The 24809-nt window shown below is 39.6% G+C and overlaps 1 protein-coding gene across 1 annotated transcript; it reads right to left on the bottom strand.

Moving 5' to 3' along the window:
• Positions 1-1567: 1567 nt before the first annotated feature.
• On the bottom strand, positions 1568-24213 carry slc25a48 (solute carrier family 25 member 48). Its single transcript, XM_034689935.1, has 7 exons — positions 23935-24213; positions 19450-19493; positions 18938-19009; positions 16978-17230; positions 14024-14311; positions 10900-11033; positions 1568-5905 (listed from the first exon to the last, which is right to left on the bottom strand). Exons 1-7 carry the CDS (start codon positions 23987-23989, stop codon positions 5801-5803), a joined length of 951 nt encoding a protein of 316 aa, XP_034545826.1. The 5' UTR covers positions 23990-24213; the 3' UTR covers positions 1568-5800.
• Positions 24214-24809: the final 596 nt, after the last annotated feature.

Below are 24809 nucleotides of genomic sequence, written 5' to 3'. Positions count from 1 at the left end.
TAATCTGTTTTTGCCATAATCTGGATTACAACAGTAGTCAAATAGGACTCTCCATTGTGTACTAACCCTACCTCTGAACAACACAACTGATGGTCTCAAACACATTAAGAAGGCAAGTCATTCTACAAATGAACTCTTCAAAGCTCATGTTAATTAGAAACCATTCCAGGAGACCACTTCATGAAGCAGACTGAGAGAATACCAAGAGTGTGTAAAGCTGTCATGAAGGAAAAAGGGGGCTACTTTACAGAATCTAAAATATGAAACAGATTCTGCTTTATTTAACACTTTTTTGTTAATTAAATAATTCCATATCAATCAATCAATCAATCAATCAATCAATCAATCAATCAATCAATCAATCTTTATTTGTATAGCACCAAATCACAACAAACGTTATCTCAAGACGCTTTTACAAACAGAGCAGGTCTAGACCACACTATGTCAAATTATGAACAGAGACCCAACACCAAGACAGAATCAGACTCAGTCTGACCCCACCTTAATCCATCATGAGCATTGCACATCGCAGTATTTAGCTAGTTACAGAGGTGAGGAAAAACTTCCTTTTAACAGGCAGAAACCTCCAGCAGGACCAGACTCATGTTAGACAGCCATCATGCCTCGACTGAGTTGGGTCTGGAAAGACAGATAGAGGGGAGTAAGAGAGAGAGGAGATAGTGATGAGACGAGTAGTAGAAGCTGTTGCCGCTGGAGTCCAGCACGTCCGCAGCAGGAGGACGTCTACGACAGCTCAGAGGAATCTACGAGACAAGGGAGCTCAGGGACTCCAGAAAGGTCTATGGTTAGTAACTTTAATGGGACAGGCAGAGTTAAAGTAAGTGATGAGGGGGTTGGGGAGAAGGGGGTGAGCTAGGATCCCAGTGTGTCAGTGTGCCAGTTCCCCCGGCAGTCTAGGCCTATAGCAGCATGACAAAAGCTGGTCCAAGCCTGATCCAGCTCTAACTATAAGCTTCATCAAAAAGGAAAGTTTGAAGCCTACTCTTAAAAGTAGAGAGGGTGTCTGCCTCCCGGACCCTGACTGGTAGATGATTCCAAAGGAGAGGGGCCTGATAACTGAAGGCTCTACCTCCCATACTACTTTTAGAGTATATATGTTCTGTCATAGTTTGGATGTCTTCAGTATTAATCTACAGTGTTTACAATAATTAAAATAAATACAAACCCTTGAATGAGAAGGTGTTTCCAAACTTTTGACTACATCTCTGTGAGAAAGTGACCTTTTATTGTAAAATGTTGCCATCTAGTGGTACATATGTGACACTGCAGTAGATTTAAAAGCACACACTAACACAGGGCATGCAGTTCACTGTAGTCCTGACTGTGACCTCTGACTTCAGACTGTTATCAGTAAGTCTGCAGGCAGAGAGCCAACGCCTGCCTCTTCCCACCAGCCTCAGAATCGAGTCCTTCCTGTAACTCACGCGTACACGTCATCGATTGGTTATCTGGAAGCGACTCTTTATCTTTGTGCAGCTGTTGACACATCGCAGACGAGCAGTCACATGACCCAGAGCGGATCAGAGAAGAAACACGACAGCTTCTGTTGTTGTTGTTGTTTAAAAGCTTTATTCATTTATTTATTTACAGACGGACACTTCTGGCTCTCCAGCATCTGGAATGTCTCTTAACATATTTACAAGTATTTACATGATACGACAGCTATTTCACTATCAGGCACTTTCCCAAAGGCACTTCTTGGAAGGTATTCACTCTAAAATGAGAAATATCCTTTCTATGAGGAGACTGTTAGTTCACATGTGTGATGAGGACATTTGAGAAAAAGACAAGAAACACAACTTTGTGATGCAGGCAGGTGGATGCAAGGTTAACCCTCCTGATCAAAGTCTGTCCAATGAAAACTCTTGTTTTTGTCACCGTCGTGCTCAGAGTGTTCGTCTGAGAGTCCACTACGACCACAGAAATGAATTTCACTCGTTTGCACGAGGTCTGTGGCAAAACAAGAAGTTACAGCGGATACAGTATGTCCACGAAAAGTGACAGAGACGGCGTGTTCCCATTATCAAAGTGACTCACTTCCTGCAGTTTGCAAAGACGGTTTGCTCTGCTGCTGCTGCTCCGGTCATTATGCACAGAAATAAATCACAACATCATGATTACATCGCTGCTGTGCCGCTACTGATTGAAAAATAACCATCGGCAGTGTCATAGCTAGCAGCAGTCTTTGTAGTTGAAGTAAACACGGCGGGAGTCAAAATGCCGTGTGTCGTTTCAGTCGGCTAGCAGACACTGAGCTGTCTCATCGCTGTTCTTTTATACCTCTTTTAGACCCACATGAACCGGGTTGTATTTCCAATCAACACGGCACCTGTTTGTTTTTCCGCCCGCTCGAGCCCGTGGAAGAGGCACGTCATGACGTCAGATTTACGTGACTGCTTTTCCCAGCAGAGCTAGCTTGAATTTTCCCTCACAACAACAACAACGATGGAGGACAACGGCAGCTTGTCTCCTCGGCCGACCGCTGCTCTGTCTTGGAATCCATTAGTCTCTTTGATTTGTTCGCTGCAGGACGATGGAGGAAACACGTTTGGTTTGTGTTTTGAATCACGGCACCCCCGCCCCTCGCCCCTGACGTAAGCGGTTCACGGTTCTAGACCAGCAAAGAGTTCTCATTTGAGCGCCGGCTCCGAACCGGCCCTGAAACTGCCTCGGTCGAAAGGGGGTTGAGTTCCAGCTGAATATGGACTTACATACTCGTGGACATTTAAAGTCTTGTGGGTCAACTTTTCAAGTCAGCATGAATCACATCCCTGACATACTCCGATCAGGACTAGGGATGCAATGATCCGATCCTGGTATCAGATATCGGCTAGATCGGATATCGGTGACAAAAGGCCGATATATAGTGCCGATCCATATGGCAGATCTATTCATCTCAGTTCTATGCTTTTCTGTGTTTACAACAGCCATGTGCGTCTCCTACGTCATCAGCACCGGCCGGTCTGTGCATGATGGAGGAGAACTCCAGAGGCTCTGCAGGTTAGCTGCATGTCACTCTTCTTTTGCTAACAACTCCGCCGGAAACTTGCAACATGTGCAGCGGTAATGTTTCAATGGATGGCGGTTGCACTGAAAAATATAATGGGAGCCCAAAGGAAGAAGTTTACGTCAGCTGTAGCCGACTGCAAAGAAGGAAGAAACCTTCTATTAATGAATTCTAAGTGTGAAAACACGGACAGGTTATTGGATTTAATTGATCCGGATCCTTGAAATGAAGGGATTCCAGCCCAGAGCTGAAGATATTTGTCCAACCCTGAACCCGACCCGACCCGACCATCATAATTTCTATCATTTTTACACGGGCTCAGGCTTTAGCGGTAAATGAGCAATCAGGTGAATCTGGACTCCCCTCAGCAAGCAGTCGTGGGTCAACAACACAAGCACTGGCTCGCCCGTTAGGTGATAATACAGGACCTCTATAAGACCGCATCATTCCTCTGGCCAAAATTTAAGCAGCTGAGAATGGAGGCCGTACATGCTGATGCCCGCACTCTTCTGCAAGCTATGCACGGTGCTGCAGATCAACAGACCATCCTACCCAGAACTTGCAAAATGAGCCAGATCAGTGATGAATAATGAAGGGGCAGTCAGGCTGTGAACGGGTTCGGGTTTAAAAAAATCTAGGTCAATCGAGTTCGGGCAGAATTCTGTCGTGCTTGGGTCGGGTCTAACTTTTAATGCCCGAGTACAGCTCTGTTCCAGCCTCTGGTTTAGCACTTGGACCCAGGTACAGTTCACCATCAAGTCAGAAAAGCCTGAAGTTGCCAAAACCTGATTCTATCCTCACATTAAGGAATAGAGATTGTTAAATCAATACCAGGATCGGATCAGCAGATACCAAAGCCCAGGTATTGATATCGGTATCTGGACCTAAAAAGTAGGACCGGTGCATCCCTAATCCGGACCTGCAGGGATAACAACACAACCATTTCATCCTACTTCTGCAGGTTTCTCGTACCTGTTAGACATTCAGAACCCTGCAGTATGCATTTGAAATAAGACTCCTCCATTAGAGAGGTTAACAGGAAGTCACAATAAAAACGTTCTTAATATAAGAAACAAACACACACAAGATGTACAAGTGGACGGTAACATGAAGTCCACGCGCAACGAAAGGCAACATTTCATGTAAATAAAAGGACGTGACATTTCCAACAGCTTGTAAAAGGCTTTGCAGAGCGACGTCAGAGCGGCTGGTTAACTGTGAGATTAAAGCATGTCAGTGATTAGAAGTATGAGTGTTTATTTCTGACATGCACACACACCTTTAAGTGATTAAAAACAAAGCTGGAAGCTAACTGAGACAGAGATAAAACTCGTGGCTGTGTTGAAAATGTCACATCCTTCACTCTGAGATCAAAGTGCACAGCTCCCTTCTCTTCCATCAATAACTGAATTACAGACCGAATGCATTGACTTGTTGATTAGCGGGATACAAATATACACTTGAAATGACTAAATACGTCCGTCACTTTGACAGGTAAGTGCATTTTTTGTACATTTTGTGTATTTAATTATCTGTTGCAAAAGCTTTTAACCTGGTTTCAACCCCAAATCATCCATTCAGTGCTGTCTGACACTGCAGAACAACACAGTGTTGTTAAATCCATCTCCACGTATGAGTGAACAGAAGAGACGGCAGGTTTCATGTTGTTTAAGTATCGCCACACTCACTCCAGACCCCTAGAGAAACACACTGGGGTCTTTGGTAAACCGGCACCAGAAAAAACAAGGCCAAAATCCTCCATGTGTCCAAGACTTGAGATCAGCTGCTAAGTTAGCGGACAAATTCCACCAGATCCAGATCCATGTCCAGTCCGTCACAGCACCGGATCTGATAGGTTTCTATTCTAGTCTATGTGTTAACTTCCACTGGATCCGCTCCGTGGCGTTCTGGCTGAGTCCTCCGAATCAGATACGCAAGACTTTCATTTTCAATCTCAACAGAGCAGATGGAGCGGGACAGGAAGTCCGGCGCCAAAACAAAATGAGAACATCCTGGTTGATTTTCAGAATAAAACACTCTGGATCTGTTGGTGGAAGTCCGATGTAAGAGGAGGACGCTTGTACCAAAAGGTGATTAGTGAAGTTAGTCCTAGGACAGGTAATGAGTTCGTGCAGACAGGTAGGGGAGGCAGGACTCATGATACATGACCATATCTGATTAACTGGAGACAAAAAATGGCGTGAAAGAAAAGGAAAATGCAGATAATAGAATGAGTCCATCCATCACAGGCAAGTTCGTCCTCCACCTTTCCTCTTCTCTTTCTTCCTTTTGGTTTTAAAAGTGTCTGGTGCATCTTGTGTCCAGCATTAAATCTCTCTTCAGCTTATTCTTTAAGCAGTTACCTTCTGTTCATGTCGTTACCACCACTGCTTGACTCTCTAATCAAGCAGTGGTGGTTTCCTTCACTTTCGTTTTAAAGTGCACTGACCTACAACCAGCGCTCTGCCCGGAGAAGCATGGATGACTTTGGCATCCTAATTATTTCACAACATCCCAAAGAAGTAAAAAAAACTAAGAAATCACTGATCCATCAATGTTTTGTTCCAGGTAGGGCCGTCGTGGTTGTGGTCTTGTTTTAAGGCTCTGGTGTTTTCAATGAAAGTTCATCGGGGTTAACTGCTGCCAGTTTCTTTCCTCAAAACAAACAAACAAACAAACAAACAAACAAAAAAACTGGAACACCTCTGTCGGGTCGCTCATTTGCCAAAAACACTGAGTGATTCCTTTCATGGACGAGACGTTCTGTTCGTCCTAGAGACTTCTGAAGAACTGCAGGGAGAGTTCGTAGGTCAGGAACATGGTGGCGCTCATGGGGAAGCCTCTGATTGCGTTGACCGACGCCCCTCTGAAGAAAACCTGCATGAGAAGAGGAACAGTTTTAGGAACACTCTACTTTTGGTAAATAAATAAGTAAGAGGTGGGCTCCTGTTGCTTCATCTCTTTGAGTTCTGTTGGACAGATTTGTGATATTTTTTAAATTTAATTAAATTTTTTCTTTAAAGTTTAATGGAATGATATAATTTAATTTGTTCTACTATTATAATTAATTATCTTTTATCTAAAGCTCCTGTGTGGAACTTTTGATTTGGGTCACTTTTAGCGCCCCCTTGTGGACAAAGTGTCTTTGCTTAGCCTGCCCTCTATATGCTTAAGTAGTGTCCTCTGACAAAAAGTATCATCCTGCTGGTTTTACAATCAAATGTGTCATTCATTGAGAATATTTAATGAGGAAAATGTAAAATAAGGGCAGTTTCTTCAGCTGCCTCACTGACACCTACCGCCTCACACCACTTTCAGGCATTATACCAACATATAGGAATTGTCAGTCTTGTCACTGAGGACCTTTTTTGCTTTCGTCATAAAGAGGCATCAGTATTCATTTCAGTCTTTTTCATTATTGTCAAAAAACTCCCCACAGGAGCTTTAATAAAATATATATTTTTGTATTCATAAATGTATTTTTATTATCAAATTATTATGAATTGATCAAATTATTTTTGTATGTATTTATATATTCATTTTTAATAGAATTATTAATTTTCTCCGGTGGACTATCGACTTTAATAATTCTGATTTTTTTTTAATTTTCTTTTTTTCTTTAAAGTTTTGTGCGTCGATTTCTTTTTATAATTTTTCTATCATTCTTATTCATAATTTTATATTTAATAATTTAATATATGAATAGTTCATGTGCAAAAACAGATAATCCTGATTTTATACATTTTCAAAAAAACATATTTCTTTTTGATATAGATTCCTAATAAAGTTACATTTTCAAGATACCTCTGATCAGTAAAATAATTTTGACTTAGTCAAAGCCACCAAAAGATAGTAAAAGTAAAAATGTGTTTTTTGAAACAATTTTTTTAGTTTTTCAAAAGTGAGTTAACTGTTTTTGCAAATTAACTCTTCATGTATTATATATATTTAAATATATTAATGCATTTGATGTTTGTATTATATTTAATAAAACCTACAATTTCCTTTTTGTTCATTTATTTGTATTTATGTTATTTTAATTAATTAATCAATTTTTTTTTTCATTCATATATTAATTTTTAATACAATTATTAATTTTCTCCTGTGGACTATCAACTTTAATTATTCTGATTTTTAATTTAATTTTTTTTTTCCTTTAAAGTTTTTTGCATCGATTTCTTTTTATAATTTTTCTATCAATCTTATTCATAATTTTATATTTAATAATACATATATTTAAATGTATTAATGCAATTTTTGTTTGTATTATATTTAATAAAACATACATTTTTCCTTTTTGTTCATTTATTTTTATTTATTTTATTTTAATTAATTAACTTTTATTTAATTTAATTTAAATGTTATATTTCTGTAATATTGTCCAGATAAGAAGTCCATTTTAACTTGAAATCCCTTTGTATTCGAGCAGAGGCCACTTCCTCCATCATGGCGAAACATCAAACTTTGACGAGCCGCCACAGCCACGCCCTTTGAGTTATGAGCATGAGCTCCACAAGTTTTCTTCCTTGAGGTCTTTTCTAACTTTACACCAAATTTGAAGTGGATAAGATGAATCCACTTGGTGGAGTCAATCAAAGAAGGACCTCCAGAAATGTCTGTATTAAGTTTAAAACAGCGGGTTTATGATAAGGGTCCAAGAGGCTTTCTTTGCAGGTCTAGACATGATACATAAGCGTACCATATTTCATCACACTAGGCTGAGAGTGCTGCAGGGGCTGAACTTTTTTAATATTGTTAAAGGGGACATATCACGCTTTTTTCATCAATATATATTGGTCTAAGAGGTCCCCAAAACATGTCTTTAAAGTTTATGCTCAAAAAAACACTTTGAAATCAGATTTTGGTCTGCCTGAAAACCCCTCTTCTTCAGTCCTCCTCAGAACACTCTGTTTTCCCTCTGACCACGCCCCCTCCGGAAGTGGATGTGCCTCGGCTCTCCAGCACGTTGATCTAATGTTTACATGTTGGCTGAATATACACGGCTGCTCAGAGATCGCGTTACTTCAACCCTCTGAATCTGATCCAGAATCTGATCCTGACGGAGAGGCGCCTGCAGCAGGACCTTTCTGAACGATTGGTCATAGATTTAGTGTTTCTTGTTGTTTTATTTATCAGCATGTAGACGTGTGTCTTGGTACACAGCTACGAACATGTAACTATGTGGCTATGCTAACTAGCGCTAGCACTTATCCATGATAAATAAAAATCATCCACTAGATCTTCAAATCTGCAGACGTGGGGAGTAAAACCGACCTCTGCCAGAAAGGTAGCGGGACCTTTTATGAAGGATTGGTCACAGATTTAGTGTTTCTTGTTGTTTCATTTGTCAGTATGTCGACGTGTGTCTTAGTACACAGCTACAGCTACAGCTACAGCTACAGCTATGAACATATAGCTATGTGGCTATGCTAATTAGCGCTAGCACTTATCCATGACAAATAAAAATCATCCACTATATCTTCCAATCTGCAGACGTGGGGACCTTTGTGTTTATTAAGACAGCCTACAACTAGCATGCCTCCATCCTAAGCTCCTTGTTAGCACACATTTGTGCAGGTAATGAAAAACAGGAGGAGGGGTTGAGTTGTATTTTATACAGTCTATGGGCTGAACAAGCTCCGAGCTCTGACTCCGTGACAGACCGGATATTGTTGTTATGTAACAAAAACACGGAAGTCTGAGACGGCTGGTTTCAGCACACATTTACAGAAAGGTGGAGAAATCAGAACAGGGGCAGAATGGATTTTTTTCATTCTCGGGGGGTTTGTAGACAGGGACACATATTTCAGGTAGAGAACCATTAAAAAGTCAATTTTGCATGATATGTCACCTTTAATAAATATGAGTTAATAGGTTAATAAATGCCCAAATTCCCCTTTTAAGTAAATGATTATATAATCATAAATGAATAGTTAACTAACTTCGTAGAGGTCGATGGGACTAAACAACCACAGGAACACACTGTTACATGAACACGTGTTTTGTTTTGGGGGACGCCGTCCTGTGATAGCCGCCTCATTGATCCGTGGCCTTCAGGTCCACGTCAGCAGTCTGGATCCCTTTTTTTGAAACACCGCTGACCTTCTGTTATTGATCACAGGACTGTTGTGTTCACTGAAACATCTGATGTAATGGACAGTATTAACCCTGACACTTGAACGCCGCGTTCTAGCAGCAGATGAGTTGTTGACGACGGGCCAAAGAGGCGGCAGTGTTGCAACTCTTGACCTGATGTGAACCCCCCAGTGAGGCTTTTAAAGGCCACCGTTGATTAGTCTGAAATATTGTATCTCTGTTGTAGTTTTACAACGTTTCTAAACTTTGGAGGACAGCTGCAGGATCTGCTTTTCTTCCATTATGATGTCAAGTCTCCTCCATCCTCATATAAATACAGCTATAAAAGAAATCCACCTGATTATCTGTGGTGGTCTGCGGTTTGTTTTTAAACCACGTGACGCCCTGCTGTAACACGTTTTTTTTCACTTCACAACACGATCATGTGCCCCAGCACACTTCAGGGGATTGGTGTTCTGGGAACGCAGCTTGACTCTTCTCTGGGTTACACTGTTTCCTAGAGTTTCACGTCCAAACGACCAAACCATCTGTTTTATTTACAGCCTCCTTCCTGCTCAGTACAGTACAGCAGAGTACAGGAAGCCCGGCCAGGTTATGTGAAGATAAATCTCCTCACAGGCAGAAGTTAAATCATCTTCTAAACTTTGAAGCTCGTTAAGAACTTCTTAAAGATGATCTCCGGCCTCTTTAAAGAAGGGATAGGTAACTTTAGAGGAACCAGCAGGAGAAGGCCTCCTGAGGGGATTACACAGACTCTGTGTTCCTGGGTCAACATGCTGCTTGGGTTTTCATGTTTAGGGTTATCAGCTGTTGGGTCCTTATGTTGTTATTGTTGATATTTTCTGTTATTTTACGTTTTTTATTCTCTGAGTTCTTTTTTGGGGTTCTTGCTTTTACCTTTTAATTACTTTTGCATGTCGGTCAAAAAACGTAATCCCTGTTTTTAAAAGTGCTGAATAAATTCATATTAATATTAATATTATAACAACAACAACAACAACAATAATAGCTTTAATAACAGTTGTTATTATTATCATTATTAAAACTGTTATTGTTTATAATTATTAATTTTTATTATCATATGCAACGATAGTTATAATAATAATAATAATTAGTATTATATACAATTATAATAATACTAATACTGTAAATAATACATTAGATTTTATTTCTAATAATAAAAATAATAATACTTATATGCAATGATAATAATAATTACATAATACTAATTATAGTTTCAACAATAATCATTATTAGATAATCCTAACAATGCTATTTATTATTATTATTATTATTATTATTATTATTATTTGAGTGTTATCAAATTAACAATAATAAGAAGTATCATAATATAGTAATATCTATTTTTATCATTATTATTATTATAATTATTATAAATTATTAATATATTGTTATTATTGTTATTATTCTGTCTTTTTTTTTTACTTCAGGCTCTTGGATAGTTTCCTTTTGATTGCTGTTATGAAGATAATATACCAAAATAAAACAACTGCTAGCTTTAAGTGTAAAAATGACTATTCAACCTTGCTCTGCAGAATCTTTCAGATACAGAGGCTCATGAAGGGTCTCTAACTTTAACCAAGAACATAAATAATCACTCACTCTGGTTTAACACAGAACTGTAAGTATAAAAGTATAACTTAACTTTTAATGACCATAAAATAAGAGCCTGATATCACATGCAGAGAATAATTCATGTAAATAAATGTGTGTATAGATGTAAATCTGTAATGGACTCTGAGGTCAGATCTCACCTGTGCTCCCTCTGTTTTGTAGCTGTGGATGATGCAGTGTAAGATTCCCTTGTACTTCCTCTGCAGCTGAGCGTCGGCCTGCATTCGACTCTTCACCACGTCGGCTGGCGTGGCCGTGACCCAGGAAATGGACCCTGGAGAAGGAGGAGGAGGAAGAGGAAGAGGAAGAGGAAGAAGAAGAAGAAGAAGAAGAAGAAGAAGAAGAAGAAGAAGAAGAAGAAGAAGAAGAAGAAGAAGAAGAAGAAGAAGAAGAAGAAGAAGAAGAAGAAGAAGAAGAAGAAGAAGAAGAAGAAGAAGAAGAAGAAGAAGAAGAAGAAGAAGAAGAAGAAGAAGAGGAGGAGGAGGAGGAGAAGAAGAAGAAGAAGAAGAAGAAGAAGACCATGAGCTCCTGCAGTCAATAGAGGAGGAATGCATGTACTCTTTCGATCTGAATTTTCTTTTGATGCTGCATTTCAAATATTTCTGATTTCATTGCAAAAGAAATCAGTGGAAACATGAAACGACACTAAAACCCCTGCAGACTATTTCACAGACTCACAGATGCACCGAAAAGTAAGAAGCATTGACTGACTGTCTGCATCAAAACGGACCCGTTTGGAACCAAAAGACTTAAAAACCACGACACAAAGGTTCATTTATTTGGTGCCGTTGTGACACCTGTCGCTGCAGAGCTGCTGTCTTTCATTGAGCTTGTTGTCTGAGTTGTCTGGTTCTCATGCAGGCCTGACGGTGGGGGCCAAACCTCAGAACCCCACAGATTTATGCAACCGATTTCAGCTCTCTGTCCCCCACGTGCTGACTCGCCACGTGCCGAGTCAGCCTGCATCTGGAAGAAAGTGAACTCGAACCTCCACAGCACACACCGTCCCCGGAATCAGAGTCCACAGGCTGAACTCTGTTTACCCACTACACACACACACACACACACAGCTGGAGTTCACTGGGGCTGAACCGTGTGGTTGGCTGTACCTTCACACGCCCACCCTGCTCCACAAATCAGCTGTTTAGGTTTCTGTTTTCTGAAAAATGTATATGAAAGAAACCCTGAGCAGTTTTCAGAGGAGGAGGAGGACTTCTTCACATGTTGGAGGGAAAGACTCACGCCATGATGTCTGACTTAAACCAGGTCATTATACATGCTATGCCCACTTAAAGTAAAATAAGGTCACATGTGTTTACGTCTCAACTTTACGGCTCAAATCAGCATCATAAAGAGATTCACAGGGCTGTAAAAAACAAGAGATATACTGCACAGAGCAATCATTACTTTCTACATGTCATCCAATCCAGTGTTTTTGTCCTTCTTTGCTTTCTGTAGAGTCCAAACTCAATACTTGCTGGAAACATTCAGGTATGATGATAATTGTAATATTTCTGACATGGTGAGCTCACAATCTGGTTACATGTTGTGTGTGTAAGCTGTAACACAGACGAGTCAGGGCTGGGGCTCAGGTTAATGTGGACTGCCATAAAGCTCTACTACCTGGATGTAAACAAGCACAGGTGACAGATGTCGTCTCGTAGCACGGCGTGGTGTGTCAGTATGTTGATGTCGTAAATGAAGATAAAGCTGTATGGAGGCTGTGTCTGGTCAAACTGACATATAACCACACAAACCAAAGATCTGAGGGCTGCACAGAGCATTAACATTTTTAAAAGCAAACTCAAGACCGACCTTTTTAGTCTCGCTTTTAACTGAGTTTTATTTTTATAACAATTTCACTTTTATTTATTTTAAATAATAATTTATTATAAATAATAACAATGTTATCAAATTTTTGTCACTTTCTGTCATTTTATTTTATTTGTTGATTTATCAATTTATTAATTTACTGATTTATTTATTTATTCATTCATTCATTAATTCATTTATCATCTAGTGCAGATTTTAGTCACTTTTTGTCATTTTATTTTATTTGTTAATTTATTAATTTATTAATTTACTGTTTAATTAATTAATTAATTCATTTATTCATTTATTTATTCATTTATTATCTAGTTCAAATTTTAGTCACATTTTGTCATTTAATTTTATTTATTTATTATTTTAATTTTATTTATTCATTTTAAACATAGCATCTTATTTTCTGTTAATGGTTTAATATTTTAGTGTTTTATCATCTTAGACATGTATTTTATTTTGGTGAGTTTCACTTCCTGTGTTGAGTTTTAACATCTTATTTTACCTCCAGTGTTCGTGATAGTGCCCTATCACCCCTCTAGAACTCTACGCTCCCAACATGCAGGCCTGCTCATCGTACCTAAAGTCTCTAAAAGTAGTATGGGAGGTGGAGCCTTCAGTTATCAGGCCCCTCTCCTTTGGAATCATCTACCAGTCAGGGTCCGGGAGGCAGACACCCTCTCTACTTTTAAGAGTGGGCTTCAAACTTTCCTTTTTGATAAAGCTTATAGTTAGAGCTGGATCAGGCTTGGACCAGGTCTTAGTTATGCTGCTATAGGCTTAGACTGACACACTGGGATCCTATCTCCCCCTCTTCCCCCTCATTACTTACTTTAACTCTTCCTGTCCCATTAAAGTTACTAACCATAGACCTTTCTGGAGTCCCTGAGCTGCCGTAGACGCCCCCCTGCTGGGGACGTTCCAGACTCCAGCTGATACAGATGTGCTGGACTCCAGCGGCAACAGCTACTACTACTCGTCTCATCACTATCACCTCCCTCTATCCCTCTCTCCAACACGGTCTCAGCAGATGTGTGTCTAACATGAGTCTGGTCCTGCTGGAGGTTTCTGCCTGTTAAAGGAAGTTTGTCCTTGCCACTGTAACTTGCTAAATATTGCGAGGTGCAATGCTCATGGTGGACTAAGGTGGGGTCAGACTGAGTCTGATCCTGTCTTGGTGTTGGGTCTCTGTTCATAATTTGACATAGAGTGGTCTAGACCTACTCTGTTTGTAAAAGCGTCTTGAGATAATGTTTGTTGTGATTTGGCGCTCTACAAATAAAGATTGATTGAATGACATAAAAGCTCCACTAGCAGTTCATCAGAGTTTCAGCCTTACATGAATCATACAGCTCTTTCTGTCAGAGACTGAGGTGAACAACACGACACCCTGTCCCGCTCTGTGGTGACGTCAGAAAGCTGCGCATGGACCGTCATATTTACCCGCTAGTCCTCCAGCCAGCCAGATGGAGCAGGGATGAGGGCTCGACGTGGCGTCCGGCTTCAGCAGGTCGCAGAAGATGGTGTAAGGGATGAAGTAGAGCATGTAACCTGGAACGTCCCTGAGCACCATGGCCCCGCCCCCCCTGTACAGACCCTGCAGGCCCTCGGTCTGCAGGATGCTGCTGATGCAGTGGATGGGGCCTCTGTAGAGTCTCTGGCTGGGGATGTCGACGGAGCGCAGAGGGATGTTGGTGCCGTTTGACACGTTGCCGGCAAGGTGCAAGTTCTCTGTGAGAGAGGACGGAGATGAGTGAGAGGTGGCATAAGCAGTTTTAGAAGGGATTGAGACCTTGAAATAAGAAAGAAGAGGGAGCTAGTTTGATGTCAAACGGCTCTATTTAACATCACGCACCATGTTCTCTCTTTTCTAAAGATGCAAATCGGCACAAAGAGGAAGCAATCTAAATAAATGTGACTGCCACATGATGATAGGTGTGAACTGTGGACGTATAAAAGACAGTAAATGTTTCACGTGCCGTCTCTTCCGGTGATTGAACTCCTCTGACCTCAGCTTTACTGTTTTATGGCTCCAATGGAAAGACACAGCAGCTGCATTCAAAATATTAAAGCCGCAAGCGGCGATGAACGGGCCCTCGCACACCTGCAGCCGCCGCCTACGCGAGCCGCCGCAACATGTAAACCGCCGCCTGATACTTGCCACCACATGATGTGAAAGCAAGATCTGAGAGTATATACTGCCTCAGGTGGTGCAAATGTTCCAAGTTTTTGGCTGATTGCCAAGAAAACCTCCAAACTTGACAGTAAGCCACGCCCACAATTTTAGTCTGAACACAATTCCTTTAACAATAATGTAATCGTCAATATGTCTGCTATAGAATGTGCCTTGTTTGGACTGAATTGGAGAAAAACTCTAGGAGGAGCTCTCAAAAGTATGCACCCTTATTTGGGCGTCATTCTTCACATAAAAAGCTGTATGTGCGTTTCATGCCCCGCCTCAACTCATGTCACGCCCACATTTTTAGTCTGAACAGAATTCTTCGAACAGTTTTTAATCGTCAGTGTGTCTACTATAGGTTACCCTTGGTTTGGAATGAATCGGAGAAGTGCCTTCGGAGAAGATAACGAAAGTATGCACCCTTATTTTGACGCCATTTTTCATGTTCAAAGCTAGGTGGCGCTCTTCCTGTTGAGTTTGGGATATGGGTGCAAGAGGCTTTTTTGTGCGTCCTGATGCCATGAATATGGGTAAAATTTTTCAAGCGTGTAGCTCAAAATAACCCCTATGGGGAGGTTTTTTTGAAAACTGTAGGGGGCGCTAGTGAGCACATTTTTTTGACTTTTTTTGCGAAACCCATAAAATGTTGCAGTTTTCCCCAGGACTGATGAGTGTGTTGGATGAGGTGAGATTACGTTCATTTTAAAGTCACAAAAATCCATTTTCAGACGTTTTTTTTTTATGCCCCGCCCCAAAGTCCGACACGCCCACATCTTTCATCTGAACGGAATGCCTTTACTTTGTATTAATCGTCAATGGGTTTACTATAGAATGAGCCTAGTTTGGACTGAATCAGAGAAAAGCTCTAGGAGAAATTAGCAAAAGTATGCACCCTTGCATGGACCCATTTTGGCCCTATTTTTCATGTTCAAAGCTAGGTGGCGCTCTTCCTGTTGAGTTTCGAATATGGGTGCAAGAGGCTTTTTTGTGCGTCTTGATGCCATGAATATGTGTAGTACTTTTCATGGATGTAGCTCAAAAAACCTCTACGCGTAGGGTGTTATTTTTACCTCTAGGGGGCGCTACTGAGAATTTTTTTGCGAGACCTATAATAACTTGCAATTTTCACCAGACCTGATGAGTGTGCAAAAAAATCTGCGCTTTCATTCACGTTCAGGGGTCCAAAAATGCGTTTTAAGTGGCGGAAGAAAGAGCAATCCTTAGGGTTACAATAGGGCCTTCGCCACCAGCGGTGCTCGGGCCCTAATAAATGTGACTGCCACATGATGATAGGTGTGAACTGTGGACGTATAAAAGGCAGTAAATGTTTCACGTGCCGTCTCTTCCGGTGATTGAACTCCTCTGACCTCAGCTTTACTGTTTTATGGCTCCAATGAAAAGATACAGCAGCTGCATTCAAAATATAATGACCTAGTGTCTCAGTCGCTCCGCCTGAATGTCTGAAAGCAAAACTCTCCTCTGACACTCTGACACACTCCCACACATTAAAGTGAGATTCAGTGCTGAGGGGTTTAAGGAGCTGTGTTGGAAATGTTTTTTCCACCACGAATATAATCAGAAAGAAATAAACAATGACTTTAAAATTAATATAAATGTGTTTCTTAATTAAAGCCTCTCCAACGACTCCACGACTAAACCCTTTCAGTGAGGATGTTTCTGCACAACCTGAACCTGAAACTTTGCAAACATGCCCTTTCACACATGTCCCTCACAGACTGGAGGAGGTCTAAGGAGACAGGACAGAAGAAGGACCCTCAAAGATCACAGTGGGTGGACGAATCTTCTCGACCTTCACCTGCTGCGTTCTCACATTGTTTCACTCTGACTTCTTTTCATGCACCGTCTGGTTCAGGAAAGGTTCCTACCAGGATGCATCAAAGCGACACAGTCGTGCATTCTGATTTGCAGGCAGGAGCAGAGCTGCGTGTTTCGATCATAGACTGTATGAAAAATAGACGTAGTATCCGTGACGTCACCTGTCTGTTTCTGAAGAGCTGTTTTGAGGCCAATCGTTGGCGGGAGCCATATTGGAAATGTTGAACTCCTAGCCAACAGCTAGAGAGGTGCAGAGGTCTTCCCCCACTCTCTACTCCCTACATTTCCTGTCTCTCTCCAGCTGTCGTGTCAATAAAGGCGAAAAAAACCCCCAAAATATACCTTAAAAAAACAAAGAAGGAACAACCTAACCCAGATTTACCTGCTAGAACCGTCTGAGTCTGCATCTGAAGTCGGATCTTCACCAGATCCACAGGCGCTCCGATTCCCACCGACATCAGTCCGGTCAGCATGCTGGCCACGGTCAGGTCCAGCATGCCGCAGGGATGCCGCTCATTGCCATAGCGATACTTGCTAATAAGTCTTTGTGTGTTACTGAAGAAGCCAAACACGGCTGAGTTGTAGACGGTGATGCTGGCCAGAGGGAAAGACATGCCCTTAAAGAACCCCATGACCTGAAAAAACACGGACAGGGTTTTTGATCAAAGACTCAGGAAAACACTTCAGAGGGGAAAACCTGCAGAACACATTTTAACAGGAATTATTTTCATCAACGCAGAAAGAAGAAAGGAGGGAAGCAGCTGCCAAATATTTTGGTCTGCAGGAGGCGGGGGAGGAATTTAGGAGACACATGTTGAAATTCAAACACAGCTGTCCAGCAGCTCAACGAATCATCTGACCGCTGAGAGAGAGGAGAGCAGGGCTGAGACTGTGTTTCATCGAGCAGCACGGCCTGTTGCACATCCAACTCCACTCAATCATACATTTATCTTCACTGTACGTACGCAGCTGGGATCGGTTAGATCACACAAATGATCAGGCTGTTTCTGCAGAACCAGAGCTCTCACAAACAAAGCTGAGAAACTGGGTCAGTGAAGAAAACAGCAGAAACACTGGAGAACGTTAAAGCTGAGTGAGGCGGGAAGTCAAACCGACAATTACAGTTTTGTTGAGTTAAATATCACGCAGGGATGGAGTAAACTCAAACACACACGCAAACTGACACAAACAAAAGTCGCTGAGGGCGAAGACGAGAGGAGGACGAACTGCATGACTTTAAAGAGGAAGGACTTTTAGTTTAAAGGTGACATATTCTGCTCTTTTTCATCAACATATATTGGTCTAAGAGGTCCCCAAAACATGTCTTTAAAGCTCATAAAAACACTTTGAAATCAGATTCTGGTCTGCCTGTAAACCCCTCTTTTTCAGCCCTGCTCAGAACAGGCTGTTTTCTGTGTCTGTGCTTTTAAATGAGAATGAGCTCTCTGACCACGCCCCCTCATGAAGTGGGTGTGGCCTCGGCCGTCCAGCACGTTGATCTAATGTTTACATGTTGGCTGAATATACACGGCTGCTCACAGACCCGCGTTACTTCAACCCTCTGAATCTGATCCAGAATCTGATCCTGACGGAGAGGCGCCTGCAGCAGGACCTTTCTGAACCATTGGTCACAGATTTAGTGTTTCTTGTTGTTTGATTTGTCAGTATGTCGACGTGTGTCTTGGTACACAGCTACCAACATGTAGCTATGTGGCTATGCTAACTAGCGCTAGCACTTATCCATGAAAAATAAAAATCATCCACTAGATCTTCAAATCTGCAGAAGTGGGGAGTAAAACCGACCTCTGTGTTTATTAAGACAACCTACAACTAGCATGCCTCCCTCCTAAGCTCCTTGTTAGCACACGTGTGTGCAGGGAATGAAAAACGGAGGAGGGGTTGAGTTGTATTTTATACAGTCTATGGGCTGAACAAGCTCCGAGCTCTGACTTCCTGTTACAGACCGGATGGCGTTGTGACGTATGAAAAACACTGAGAACTGAAACGGCTGGTTTCAGCACACATTTACAGAAAGGTGGAGAAATCAGAACAGGGGCAGAATGGGTTCTTTGGATCCAGTGGAAGTTAACACATTGACCAGAATAGAAACCTATCAGATCCGGTGCTGTGACGGATCAGAGACGGACAGAGTACAGATGTGGTGGAATTTGATGGTGGGACCAAGTCAAAACCACACACTGAGACCCCAACAAGTCTCTGTTTTGGGATCAATATAAAAACACAAAGACGCTTTGTTATTGTGCTTAGTGAGTGGAAGCAGCAGGGTCATGTTCTGATCTGAAATGTGAACCTCAAGGAGGTTTAAAGGGTTAAATAATCACCGTTTCCTTCCTGTAGATGGTGAGGACACAGTGTAAGGTGTTCTTGTAGCCTTGTCCCGCCTGCAGTCGTGTCTGGAGGAGAGAAAGCAGGAAAATAAACATCATTATGAAAGGAAGGACTAAATCAGAAGAAGGGTGAAGTCTTTGCCTTGTTCCACTACTTTACATAAGAACTTTATCTCTTTCAGTCTTTAGACTTGTTCGCAGTTTGCTCTGGATCTACATCGGGACCGGCTCTCCGCTCTTTAGACTCCAAACTGCTGAACATGACTTACATTTTTCTTGTTTGTTTGTAACAAATCAAGAAAACAACAATCCCTTACGTATAGGAAATGTTTGGTGTCAGAGGACAGTTTTCTCGAGCACACAAAGTGGTGCAGAAATGTCTTCCACATGCCGAACTGCTCTTAATTTCTCCCTAACAACAAGTAAAGCACATGAAAGCCAGGAGTCTTGATGCGCTGAAGATTTCTGTTCCTTTGTTTCAATGTGTGGTAAGAGATCATAAATACCTTCACTGTGTCGAGAGGATGGCCAACGACCACGCTGGAGGCTCCTGCAGCCAAACGAGAAACAAAAACAGAAGAAGAAGAAAATTAGGGCACAGAGTAAGAGAGGGAAAAACCCAGAGCAGGGACTTCATGCACGGTGAAGGATTGAACACAAACACATGTAGAAGGCAACCTTAAGGACGTGCATGTTAGATGATCTGAGTTAATACATTCTGTGGTCTGTGGCTCTGGTTTGCATGCTTTCTCCTGCTCCCAGTTTCAAAACGGGCCATCAGACGCTGAAAACCAAGTTCTCTGCATCCATGCCTCTCTTAGAGATTCACTGCACATCCTCTGCAGTGACATTAAGTTACAGGTATTCATTAAGCTCCTCTAAAAGACAGGAAACAGGTCGGCTGACGTCTTGCATTCAATAACAGCGTCACTAAGAGGAACATGAAGGCTTTGTGAGGCGTGGCTCCTCAGATTAACTTGAATTCTGATGACTCAGGAGTCGTCCGTCAGACAAACTCAGAACCTTCAGAGAGTCCTGGGGTCTAATGGAGAAAAACAGATGCTCTAATTCACGAGTTAGAAGTGTACATAGGGAGTATATATATAATGTTTGTTATATTGTATTTTATTCTATTTAATTTAGTTTTATTGCATTCTATCTAATTTAGTTGTTATTGTATTCTATTTAATTTAATTTATTTGGTTTGGTTTCATTTTATTCAATTTAATTTAATCAAATGTAGTTTTTTTTTATTCTATTAATGTTTTAAAATTATATTTAAATGTATCTAATTTAGTTTTATTTTATTCTATTTAATTTAATTTAGTTTTATTCTATTTAATTTAATTTAGTTTTATTGTATCCTATTTAATTTAATTTAATTCTATTCTGTTTAATTAAAGTAATTTAGTTTAAACTAATTTAGTTTTATTTTATTCTATTTAATTTAATTTAGTTTTATTGTATTCAATTTAATTTAATCAAATGTAGTTTTTTTTAATTCTATTTAATTTTTTTAATTACATCTAAATGTATCTAATTTAGTTTTATTTTATTCTATTTAATCTAATTTAGTTTTATTTTATTCTATTTCATTTAATTTAGTTTCATTTTATTTAATTTAATTCTATTCTGTTTAATTAAAGTAATTTAGTTTGATTTAATTTAGTTTCATTTTATTCGATTTAATTTAATTTAATTATATTCTGTTTAATTAAAGTAATTTTGTTTAATCTAATTTAGTTTTATTTTATTCTATTTAATTTCATTTAGTTTTATTGTATTCTATTTAATTTAATTTTATTCTATTGTATTTAATTTAATTCTATTCTATTTAATTAAAGTAATTTAGTTTAATTTAATTTATTTGATTTAGTTTCATTTTAATCTATTTAATTGAATTGAATTCTATTCTATTTAATATAAGTAATTTGGTTTTATTTTATTCTGTTTAATTAATTTAATTTTTTACCTTTATCATTATTATCATTATTATTATTGTTATTATTATTATTATTATTATTATTATTATTATTATTATTATTATTATTATTATTATTATTATTATTATATTTTAAACTCTGTAAGCACATTGTTGTATTGTCCCTGTCCCGTGTTGTAAGCTTCCAGAACAGAATAATTTCCTCCAATGGGGGATCAATAAATTATATCTTATCTTATCTAAACTCACCTCAGAGAGGGATATGATTCACTGTAAACGAGCGGCAGTGTGTCGTTCTCACCTTTTGTTATCACAGCAACACACTGAGGGTAGAGTCAGACCTCTTAATACCAACAGGACTTCAGGGTGAGACAGAAATGAGTCAGTTTGAATCAGCCAGTCACAACACAAGTGAGCTCTGTTGAACTAGGTGTGTTTATTTCACATCACATAATGACGTCATGTGTTCCAGGGAAGCTTGGTGGATCTGTAAATGTTTGATTGGAGAGTTTTTCAAACCTGCAACTTTGAATCTGCATTATCATCCTCATCTTTTGGATATACATTTTAACCTCTACACTGCAAGAACTCAAAACTAAGGAAGTGTTTTTGTCTTATTCAGGTAAAAAAAAATATCTTCTTAAACTTAAAATAAGCCACAATCATCTAAGAAGCCAAGAGAAATGTCTTATTTGAAGATTAACGCCATAATTAAGACCTGAAATGCATCTAAAGGGTAAAAAGAATTCTGCAGATGGAATAAGACAAGTGTACTTGTGAAGTTTTTTGAATTAAAACATTATTCTTATTTCCAGAAACTTTAATGAGACATTTTTCTGATTCCATTGGAAGATTTTTTGCTCATTCCCAGCAGTTCAGGTCTTATTTATGGTTTTAGTATCTCAAAATGAGACTTTTTTTCTGGACTTGTTTGGAGAATGTGGCTTATTAAGTCTAAAAAGACATTTTATACTAGAAATAAGTGACTTAGTTTGGAGTTTTTGCAGTGTAAGTGTTTTTTAGTCATGTTTTTTTTTAAAGGCTTCAGTTTGGCAGTCATGTCTGAGTCTCAGTCCAACAATTTCAGTCATTTTTCCTTTGCAACATTATGTCTTGTATTTTTTTCTCCTGATATTAAATCTTTTCTTTCTCAGCTTGTTATTTTTGACTTTTTATACATATTTTTTTTGTTTGAAACATGGGGAGCAGAGAACGGATATAGCCTCTGTATGTGGGGCGCTTAGACCTCTAGGCCACCAGCCCCCCTCAGCTTGTTATTTTAACTATTATAGCTCCTTTAAAATATGAAGTTTAAGATGAAATAGTTGCAATTTTTTAAATCATGCATTAACTGACCCCTTTTTAAAACACTTTAACATCCTTGTATATATAGATATATCTATATATATCACCTTAATTCCCAGCACTTCTGTACATACTTTAGTATTATTATATTCTATTTTCATTTTAATGGTATGTATATCTTATTTTATTCATTTTTTCTCTCATTTTTGGACTTTTTTTTACATACTGTATATCAGGGGATCCCAAAGTGAGGGTCAGGACCCCTGGGGGGTCCTGAGACACAAATGGGGGGTCGAGAGATGTCCTCCAGAATGTTTTTTTTAAAAAGTTGTCTAAAAATAGTGTATTTTACCCATTATAGTAAAAAAATATTGCCAAAAATAGACGCTAAAGTTGAAATAAACCCTTGAAAGTAGAACATGTAATGAGTTTTCTGCCTTTCTTTGTTTCCAGATGACTCCTAAGTTTAGAGTTAGTGAACAGTTAAGTATCTAAAGCATCAGTAGCAGCAGGTTCATTCATAAAGGCACAGGAAACACAGACACATGCTCATATAGGTAGGGTCATTTTCTGCAGACCAGCTAAATGAAGACACATTAAATCACTCTGAGGGACAGTGGGAGTCGCGAGTCTTTGGCACCTATATTTTGGGGGTCACGGGCCACCAGCCCCCCTCGGCTTGTTATTGTAACAATTTTAGCTCCTTTAAAATGTAAAGTTTTAGTTACAACAGTTGCATTTTTTTTTTAAATTATGCACAAACTGACCCTTTTTAAAACCCTCTAACATCCCTGTACATAACACCTTAATTCCCAGTGCTTTTGTACATGGCTAATTCTAACTTTTCTGCCCCTCTGTACTCACTTTATCATTATTTTGTTGTATTTTCATTTTATTCATATTTACATCTTATTTTATTCCTTTTTTTCTATTAATATTTGACTTTTTTACATACTGTTCATAAGTGCAAACCCCCCCCCCCATCATAAATAAAGTATTCCTGATCTGAAACATCATGCAGCACTAAAAACCTGCCTTTCACTTCAATCCCTGCTCATTCAAACTCAAACTTTATTGATTTATTTTGTGCACAAACAGTAACATAATATCCAAATGGTCCCTTAAAGCTCCTCATCCTTCTGGATCTTGTGTGGATAAACAGAAAAACACGGTGTCAGAATCAGGGGCACCAGAGGCCCTGCTTTTGTGTTTGTTGTGTTAAAAAGCTCTGGGAGCAGCGCCCCTAGCGGTCACATGATGCCACTGCAGCATTCCTCTTAAAGCCGTTTTTTAAAATACCTCTAAGAGACAAACTCCTGCAGCTTCAGCCTCTGAGAGCATGCACAGAGGTGATAAGAGGTTTTAACCAGCACTTTATCTCAGTTTGGTGGTGAAACACACACAGGAGGAGAGGTGGGTTTGTTTATCAGTGTGGGAAACAGAGAGAGGAGGGAGGGGGTTCTCCTTGCAGACCCTCCATTGTTTACTCTGGATGTGGACACATGAAGGGGCAGCTGTTTTTCCTTCTTCCAGAAGAGTTTAAGTTCATTGTTAAAAAAAAAAGCAGTTTCCACTTCCCTTGCATTTTCCTCCCTGCTTCAATCCAAACATGTCTGCAGGATCTATTGAATGCATAGACCCCCTCCCCCACAAAGTCCCCTCCTGATCCAGTGAAAACAAGGCATCTGCAGAGAGGAAGCCCCTCTCCCTTTAAAAACGCACGGACAAATTTAAAGTCACTCACCCCCAATCCATCCTGCGAGGAAGTCATCCAACATAAAAATCTTTGAGTTCTGCATCTTCAGCTCAGAGCCTCAAGCTTCCAGCCGACCTCCTCTCATCAGTCAGGACCAGACCCACAGGAGAAAAGCTCTGCAGGGATCCTCAGAGGCAGCCAAGAGTCACAAAGTCTCCCCTCTGAGGTCTGAGTGATGGTGCAGTGCTTAGATCCGTTTCTGTGGAGGAAATAAAAATCTTCTGGAGTGTGTGCTTTGATAAGAAAAGCTACACACAGCAGGTTGCAAAGAACAGCCAATCAGAACAAAGAAGGAATATGTAGGGCAGATCTCTCGGCCAATCAGGTGTGAGCTCTTCAAAGGCACCCAGCCAATAGAGAAGCGGTCATGGAAATGAGCCATGAGGAGCAGAGCAGCAATACAGAACAGGAAGTCAACTTTACTTTTTAGTTTGACTTTCAAAACAATAAAATAAGATTTTTTAAAATCTTTTTCTTTGACACAATTTTTTGTTTTTAGTATTTAAGTTAAAATTTTTACTTCACCTCAAAAAAATACATTAACATATTTCACTGAAATGTATTGTTAGAGATTTATATTGTCATATAAAAGTATTATTTTCAACTGAATCTGAATTAAGTGTTGACTTATCTTCACATCATTCTGTATTTCTTAAAAAGTATAAATATCATACATTTACATATTGGTCATTTTTATGCATACTTATACTTTTGCAGAATCAATTCTAATTTTAAACATTTTTCTGGAACAATTGATAGTTAAATACAATATGATATGTCACAATATAATTTTACAGTATAATTTATGTACAGGAAAAGACTTAACAGTACTATAAAATACAAACTATATGATACAATAAGTC

This window comes from Notolabrus celidotus, chromosome 8 (genome assembly GCF_009762535.1).
Source record: "Notolabrus celidotus isolate fNotCel1 chromosome 8, fNotCel1.pri, whole genome shotgun sequence".
Lineage (NCBI taxonomy): Eukaryota > Metazoa > Chordata > Actinopteri > Labriformes > Labridae > Notolabrus > Notolabrus celidotus.
Note: the sequence above shows the minus strand (reverse complement) of the source record. Positions and strands in the feature narration are given on the sequence as shown.